Source organism: Sinocyclocheilus rhinocerous, unplaced genomic scaffold, assembly GCF_001515625.1.
Source record: "Sinocyclocheilus rhinocerous isolate Xijiao unplaced genomic scaffold, SAMN03320098_v1.1 scaffold558, whole genome shotgun sequence".
Lineage (NCBI taxonomy): Eukaryota > Metazoa > Chordata > Actinopteri > Cypriniformes > Cyprinidae > Sinocyclocheilus > Sinocyclocheilus rhinocerous.
The window spans coordinates 1,087,713-1,097,176 of record NW_015634502.1 but is presented as its reverse complement, the minus strand read 5'-3'; the positions used below and the strand labels follow the sequence as shown (position 1 = coordinate 1,097,176).

The window sequence follows — 9,464 nt, the reverse complement described above, 5'->3', positions numbered from 1 at the left end:
TTTTGTAGCACAGGCCAAAAAGTTGTAGCACAAGTATAAAATGTCTGCAATCATACCTGAAAACAAACACAAGTAATGGAGTTCATCACTTAAACAAACATTGATGTTCCAAAGAGCATAAAAAATACAAACCATCATAAAAAAAATTTTAAACAAAATAATCTGTTATGTACAATTTTCCTTTATTTGCTACAAATGGAAGAGTGCAGAAACATAACACCTCCTACACCTCAACAAAATATAAAATAAAAAAGAAAGGCAGACATTTAGGCCAAAGTGGGCGAAGATAAAAATCTGTGTCATTATTTTAATCTTTGTTATGGACCCTTTTCACAAGACTGTGATGACGCGTTTCAGTGGTCATCAGCATTATAAATCCGCCAAAGTTTTTTTTTTTTTTTTTTAATGTATGTACATTTATAACACTATATTTTGTATTGTATTACATTTGCATCAAATTACAAAAAAAACTAATTCCATACAATAAAACTAAAATGCTAATGCGAGGGTGTTTCTAATACTGTGTCTATGGGAGTAACGGTAAATTTGACATCGTTCTCTCTTCTGACTGTCATTACCAGACTCTTTTTATTTTTTTTATTTTTTTTGAAAGTCATGAAAACATTATCGTGGAGTTTTTCTTTTGCTATTTGAGCAAATGGGAATGCAAAAAATATATATATTTGTGTCTCCCATTCACCACTATAGATTTACCCCTCTATGATGACTTCCGCTGCTGAGAAACCCGGAAATGTGAAAAGGGTCTATTAAAAAAATAAGACCGTTTGGGTAACCCATATTCTTCAAAATATCTTATTTTGTGTTCAGCACAAGAAAGAAATTAATACAGGTTTGGGACAATGTGAGTGAGCAAATAATGACAGAAATTTAATTTTTGGATGAACTATTCCTTTAATGACAAGCGGCAGCATGTTTAGTACTGTCGCTTTAAGAGCTGCACGCATCCCTTTCTCTCTCAACTGTTTACTTTAATTTTAGACAACCAACTGTGTTTAAATGTAAACCTTGTGTTTTTGACCATATTAGATGCAAAACAATGAGACGCGAAAGACAACTTAGTCTAGTAATCAGGCGCTGTTTTAGTGTGCGGTGCGTGCGCGCTTCATGTGTACCTATATGCGCTCAGAAAAAATGCATGTCAGAACAGCACGTGAATTAAATGTTTAAGCAGATGTTAATAATGTAGTTTTGTGATTGCGCATAAGTGCAGTGTCCCGTGAGAGTAACTACCGCTGAGCTAACACTGATGTGAATGCATGAGGCTTTGTACATTATATTGAGACGGAGGGAGGCGCCAGAACTGTAGCTGATAGAATGTGCGCTGTAGCACAATACTACGATATTTCTTCAAAAGCAGATCGTGGAGACTTTTAATCGTCCACGATCAAAAATTGTCATATCGCACACCCATAACTACCAAGTATAATCAATCTCACACACACAAACAAGCACATAAAAATCACTTCACACTATTAAGCGGCTGTGTTATGAACATGCATAACAGTATCGCACGTGTGCTACAGTGGTAAATTTATTCATCGCACAGACCAGTTTTTTCGTAGCACGTGCGACATATATGTCGCACTGTCAACTCGTGCCCCCTCAAAAATAATGAGTGCATGACGCCCCTGATCAAAAGCGTGTGTAAACTTTATTGAGATCGGGACATATCAACCAGTAATTTCATTTCATTTCCAGTAACGGACGGTAGAAAGTTCAGCAATGTCAATATGTGTGTTGGTACATAAAAATGGAAGTTATTATTGGACGATCCTGCTCCTCTGGTTATGCCCTTGAACAGGACAGTAAATGTTTCACATGGACTCCAACGTGACTGTCTACAATGTAACTAGGATACCATGTAACTAGATTTACATTTCCAGAAGTAAATGCTTATAAGCTGCAAAAGTATAATGTTAAATTTATGCTCAGGTAAAGATTTTGAATGCTTAACATTCAGCAACTGTGTAGGTCAATGGGAGAGTTTCGATCTTAAAAATATATTTTTTTAAATATAAATTTAATAGATAGAATGCCTAAGGCTGAAATTATCTGCAAAACAAAGGTCAGAGTCTCTCAGAGGCTGAATTAATAGTTTAACACCTGAGGTTAAAAATTTTAAACAAACCCTACCCAGAACTTCTGATGAATATCAATACAGTACTGCCTTGCAAGCACTATAATAAAAAGCACTTTCAAAAACTGCAATGATATTATCATAAATACACCAAGAACAACAAAAAGAGAATCACTTCAACATGACAACAAGTGACGTCCTATGAGCTGATTTTAGCTCGGCTAAAATAGTTCCTCTGACATTCCACTGACACCGCAGGGAAAGTGACAACCTGAGCGGTTTAGGAAGCAGAATTAAAACGGGCTCTTGTGTAATGTGGGTGCATATGTCTGTCTAGGTTTTAAAGCTGTTTTAAGGACACCTGATTAAAGAATACTGAAGGTTTTTCTGCCATACACCATTACACAGTGAGAAGCACCAACATGAAAGGGTGAGAAACAAAAGGTTTGTCACAAGTCGTCAAAAATGACATTGTTATCAATTTCCACTACTTCAATTTTTTGCCTCTTGTCCTTCAGCTGTTATCTCTCTCTTTCTCTCTCCAAGTTTAAGGGACGACCAAAGCGGTGTGTCTGCAGTGTGTAAATAATTGCAAACGCATGAGTGCATCTGTCAAACATGGTTACCAAGGTCCAGGCTCCACACACACAGACTGCAGACAGCCTTCACAGATCCACACAGCCTGAAACACAACCACACTAGAATACAGAATACTGTCTTATAGAAAATGCACTGTTCCCTTCCCACAATGCAAAGAGTGCCTGTGAGGGGGTGAAGAAATTGCTGTAACAAGACTTATCACTCAAGGTTGTATCTCATGGAGAGGGCACAAACCACAGCTCCAAATCAAACTAATTACTAATTTGTGCTCATTTGCTGACACTTTCCATCCAAAGCGACTTATATCATGTCTCAATTAAGCATGACACAAAGTGCCAAGTGATCTGTCTGTCAGGAATAAATCTCTTTCAGAAGTAAATAAGTCTTTTAACACGACTTTCAGTGTGTATTAACGTACATGTCAATCTCGTAATTCTGTACATTTTGTGTTCCACAGAAGGAAAAATAACATGCAGGTTTCTAAAAGCATGAGGGTTAATAAACCTTAGATGAATTATGCATAATAGTTTTCGTCGTAACTACACTACCGTTTAAAAGTTTGGGGAGCTTTTGAAAGAAGTTTCTTATGCTCACCAAGGCTGCATTTATTTGATCAAATATACAACAAAAAAGTAATAGTTCGAAACATTATTTTATCCAGTCTTCAGTATCAGATGATCCTTCAGAAATGTTTCTAATGTGCTGATTTGGTGCTCAAGAAACATTTCTGTGCAGCTTAATATTTTTGTGGAAACGTGATACTTTTTTCAGGATCCTTTGATTAATAGAAAGTTCAAAATGGGTCACCATACTCGGCCACACATTCACTTTAATGCTGGTTTTGTTTCTTATTTAGGTGTGTTTCCCTGACCTTGTCATGTGATCCTACCATGAGGTCCTTTTGTTCATGTGTCTTGTTCCCATTGGTTCCTTTGTTGTATGTATCATGTGTTCGTTGGTTAGTTTATGTCAAGTGACCCCTTTTATTTGAGATGTATATATATATATATATATATATATATATAGCCCTCATGTTGCCATTGTGTATCGTCTAGTTTTGTACTGTGAAACCTGCTGTTTTGTTCATGGTCATGTCAAGATCCGGTTTAGTTCATGTCTGTTTTGTATCACGTTTTGGTTTGCTCTGTTTATTAATAAAGGCTGCACATGGGTTCATCATACTTGCCTTTAGTGGGACTTCAGTTACAGAAAAGCTAGACCAAAATATGAACCCAGCAGTTTCCTTGTTGTGCCTTCGCCAAGGCCATCGTACTACTGAAGATTAAGTTCAGGACTTTTGTGGACTCCAAGTGGATTTTAATGATGTGGCCCTTAAGGACATTTTTCGGGTGGGTCTTAATGAGCCGAATATATAGTATGTAACGCTGTTTTTTGGGTTTGGTTTTTTTTCTTGTCTTGGTTCCTGCCTTGTCATGTGATCATACCATGCAGTCCTTTTGTTCACGTGTCTTGTTCCCATTGGTTCCTTTGTTGTATGCGTCATGTGTTCGTTGGTTGGATTATGTCATGTGACCCCATTTGTTTGATATATATATATATATATAGCCCTCATGTTGCCATTGTGTCTTGTCTAGCTTTGTACTGTGTAAACTGCTGTTGGTGAGTTTTGTTCATGGTCATGTCAAGATCTAGTTTAGTTCAAACCATGTTTTGGTTTGTTCTGTTTTGGTTTATTAATAAAGGCTGGTTTATTAATAAAAGTTGCACATGGGTTCATCATACATGCCTTCAGTGGAACTCGTCACTTTTGATCAATTTAATGAATGCTTGCTTGCTGAATAACCGTATTGCATTTCTTAAAAAAAAAAAAAATCTTACTTCACACATTTAAACAGTAGTGTAGCTTCAAATGTCATGACATTAGGTCAAGGTTATGACTTCTGGATCACATTTTGCGGGGTTTAAACCTACTACCTCATTACCAGCCTCAAACATTAACCACTAGGCTGCATTCAACAAACCACCATCCAAACCAAATCCATCATCCACCCACCCACCCACCAAACTCAAACATCTCTATCATCTGAAGTTTTGGAGGTCTCTACAGCCTCTTTGCACTGACTTTGTTCATTTAGGTCTTCATTACAGAAAAACAGGAGCAGATGGTGTTTGTGACTGTACAGAATTTTGTTAGATTTATAATGTATATGTGAGGTTGATCAGAGAGAAACAATGCAACTCTAATATGAGAAATCTGGAACACACAATGAGTTAGGCCCAATCCCAATTCTATTTTATACCCCTTCCCCTTGAAACAGAGTGTCAAGGGATAGGGGTGAAAATATTCCCCTAAGAATTGGGACACCACTACTATGCCGTCACACGTCATCACCCCTTGTCCCTTGAAACAGAGTGTCAAGGGGTAGGGGTGAAAATATTCCCCTAAGAAGACAGACACCACTACTATGCCGTCACACGTCATCATACGTCGTCTAGCTCCTACAATACACACACCTATACTGGTGTGCTGGTGTGCATAGAGTCTTTAATTACCGTTCTATATTAATGCACTGCTTACTGACACACACACACACACATATATATATATATCGGAGATCGCGCAGCTCACACATCCAGGAGAAAAGAAACTTGTCAACGTTACCCCACGACTTTTATTAATAACAGTTTAAATACTAAATCGCTACATTATATTTTCCAGCAACGAGAGGATGAAATCGCTGTTTTTTTTTTAAGTAAACTCACTCTAAAAAGAGAAACGCACAGACGCGCATACACGCAACTTTCATCTCTCTCTCTCTCGCTCTCTCTCTCGAAATGGCAATATTTGAGAAAAAGGTTTAGCGATTTCTAATTATTGGGGGGACTAGCCATGTCTACGGTGGTTATCGCCCTGATCAGACATGAAAATATGTTGTGGCACTATCGTGCAGTCTTTAATGATATGACGTTAGTTAGCAAATATTAGCTATTTTTTGCAAACATTTCTTTGAGTAACATGACCGTAAATATGAACTCACGATTGAATGTAACATAAAACAAATGATTACTTTTCGTTAAAATCTTTATTAATGCCAAAAATGCTTACATTTATGTGTCTTTTTGTTCGCTCAGGAAGCCATGTTGCCGCTGAAGCCGGTTTACGCTGAGATAATTCATACCCCTTTGTTTGAAGTGTGGTTCCGAAAAATCTTCGTTTGAAGGGCTGTCTGGCCCTTCCCCTTACCCCTACCCCTCCAACCAAAAGAGAATTGAGACACCCCTACCCCTTCACGTGAACGCGCGAAACGGAGTGGTAGGGGAAAGGGGAAGGGCTAAGGGGTAGAATTGGGATTGGGCCTTAGTCTGCATAACAGTCTACATACAAAACCTATCACACTGTGCCAAATAAATCAACAATGTTTTTCACTGCTGACTACTTTATCAAGACTTCAGACCACCTGTGCATTTGCTGAAGCAATACTCTACAAAAAAGTCCATTTATTTGGGTTGTTTATTTCAGCATGCAAAAGAGACTATAGTGTACACAGGGTAATTTGTTTCAGTCATCCAAATACAACTCACTCATTCTCATTAACCACCCAATTAATGGAAACGAAAATATGTGCAAATAGAGTAGTTCAACAACAGCAGAAGATTTGCTTTTGTGTTATGCTGGATTCTGACACCGAAAGGTGTCACTAAAAAGTTCAATACTCCGTTCAATCAGCTGGGGAAACAAACAAAATGCTAAAATATAAAAAAAATGTAGTGCACTTTCCAATATGAGCATAAAGTATCAAAATACAGAATTAACAATATTCCTGACCAGTGTTATTTTAGTGTCATTTAGATACTTTTGTAACACTCCAAAGAGAAAGGAAAAAATGAAATCGCATCATATGACCCCTTTAATATTTTGAATCAGTTTTTATTTTTATATTTTCCAATTTCAATTTTAAAGTTTTAGTAATTTTGTTCTAATTTTTGCCTTTTTTTTTTTCTGTATAGTTTTTCTATATATAATGTTTATAAAATGAGATATGTTGACTTGGCAACTAGTTTATATTTTATTTCTGTTAAAGTCTTTATTTATTTAGAGTAGCTGATAACAAAAATGTTTTTAATGGTTTTAACTATAATAACCCTGTTCCTGATAACTTCAGCCTGATTACAACAGTTTGTGTGACATCATACCCCTTTAAGGAGGAGTCAAATCATAACTTCCGGAAAAAAAAGTACTTGCTGAATTTACATAATTGAATGGCCTAAACGTTTGGTTCGAGTCATTTTGTAGCTTACTGTATTCTGGCAGTCTCTGTTGAGCAGCTGGAGCAGGTCAGATTCGAAGACCTCCATGGAGGGGAAGAGTGCCACACGTAGGCCCTCCAACACACACGAGAAGCTCTTCAACAGACGAGGCTTCCGCAGCGCATCTGCTGCAACAGAGATGGAGTGAATATAATGTTAACATTGTACTCATTTCCTGCATGCACAGCCAATTCCATCCAGCCATTTTATTATTGTCCTTTATATTTAATGGCTATTCATTTTTTACAGCATTACAGCAACAAAGGATTTAATTAGACAGTAAAAATTAATTTATCAGCATGCTTCAGAATGCCAAGATCCTCTTCCTCATGGCAATGCATTCAAATATGCAGGAAAAAAAACACAAAGTGCACGGGGTAACAAACTAGTGAGTGATGCACAAGAGAGCTCAATGTGTTCCAGAAGCAGGGAAAAATCCATGCAGTTGAGGCCAACATAATGGAGCTCCATGTGGCCCAAATTCCTCTTCTGATTTAAAAAAGAATAAGGACCAATGATAATTTATCATTTGGAGTATGTGTCTGGCTGCATCATCACAGGCACATTTCCTCCAGCTGAGATCTTTGGCTGGCCCCATTTCCGCTCTCAGTAGGGGTCTCGCTGTGAAGCGTTTCAAACATTGTGTATTGAGAAAGTCTTCTGCATATCCAAACCACTGCACCCACGTTTTCTTTTCTTTTTGGAAAAGACAAAAAGTCTAGCTCACTAATCCACATGGGTCTAAGAAACTCCATAATCAATTCAAAAATCTTTTGATCGATCTGAAAATGGTCACATCACATGTTTGTGATTGTCAAGATTTGCCTGGTTCGCCTTGGCACATCCAAACATGCTCAACTTACAGCGACACTAACCTGCTCTCTTTGAAAAACTCATCCTTGATGTTTTATTTAGACATCTCAGAGAAATATGCAGAAAATAAAAAATGAAATAAAATAAATTCTTCACATACAGACAGGTTAAGTGAATCATCCCCCATAATTTATTTAAAGATAAACATCTGTTATACAGCATTAACCCCTAGGCTAACTGGTTTCTATAACTGTTGTGCATTCCCTTAGTGAAAGCTGTCTATAAATCAGATTCTTCTCAGAAGTACTGGACCTGAATGTTTACATGAGACATGATGATTCATTTCAAAGATTTCTGAAGTGAAACCAACATGGAATGTGGGAAAAATTATTTTGAAATATTTTGTGAGGTACACAACCATTCAAAAGATTGGGGTTGGTAAGATTCTTGATGTTTTTTGAAAGTATCTTATGCTCAACAAGGCTATATTTATTTTATCTAAATATAGTAAAACAGTAATACTGAGAAATATTATTACAATTTAAAATAACTGCTTTCTATTAGAATATATTTTAAATTGTATTTTATTCCTGTGATGGAAAAGCTGAAATTTCAGCTGCCATTACTTACTATTAATAATATGCTGATGCCATTTCTTTTAACATTATCAATGTTAATAACAGCAGCTTTTTTAACATCTTTGCAAATTTATTAAAAATAAAAAAACTTAAATGATTCCATTGCATAAGTACTGGGACAATTTAATCTGGGACAATTAAAATTTAGCTCAGGAGTATTCATATTGCTTGTAAATGTTACTACACTTCGAGTGAAGTTAACCTGTGGCAAATTCAATTGAATCAAAGACCCTTTAAGACAAGTCATGTCACTCAGCGGCCATCTTTGAAACGCCTCTCGGGCATGCAAGTGCAACTCCTATCTCCTGACGGATGACATGCATGACAGCTAAGTGGAATCCTGGAAAATAAACCATGGAACTTTGACCAATGAGAGAACAGTTTACTCACACTTTGGTCCGTTTAGAAATTTTGCCCCGTGAAAGCGAACCACACCAAGAATAAAAAGCAACATTGTAATAATTTTAATCCCTGTTTCGGAACAAAGCAATCGATCTACAGGTGTAGAATTTACTCGCAATGTAGAGGGTTGAGTCACTTAAGTGGGCCTAAATCTGCAGCTCAACAATAATCAGAACATAAATAAATTATTTTCTGTAAAAAAAAATGAAAAAAAATCCTTCTAAATAAAAAATTTGAAATAAATTAATTAATTAATTAAAAATGCAGTCATTAAACCTGCAGCTCAACAAGGTTTTTGGAGACATGCTCACTTTCTACACATTCCTCTTTCAGTCCAAGTTATGATGCAGGAATGTTCACCTTTCCTGGATTAAGTTTGGAGCGGTGAGGTACGAGGATGTGTGCACAGACACATAAGAAATGAGAGAGCGCGAGTGTGTTACACACACACACACACACACAGTCTTTCTCCATAAAACACTCAAACAGTGGCAAAGACACCTGAGAGCCAGCAGTTTGTTTGTTTTTTAAATGTCGTGATTTTTAACAGATGTAAACAATGGCAGGAGGCTTAAAAGTATAGACGTGATACCAGCTAAATTTAATTATTGTACTAAATCGCAGAAACGTAGTACTTTAGTCTG

General features: G+C 36.8%; 1 protein-coding gene across 1 annotated transcript in view; it reads right to left on the bottom strand.

The window, feature by feature from the left end:
• Window positions 1–9,464, bottom strand: part of nphp4 (nephronophthisis 4) — a 163,441-nt gene that overhangs the window by 108,149 nt on the left and 45,828 nt on the right. Inside the window, exon 6 of the mRNA XM_016559763.1 lies at window positions 6,959–7,095. Within this exon, the coding sequence (XP_016415249.1) occupies window positions 6,959–7,095 (137 nt within the window). The remainder of the gene's footprint in view (window positions 1–6,958; window positions 7,096–9,464) is intronic.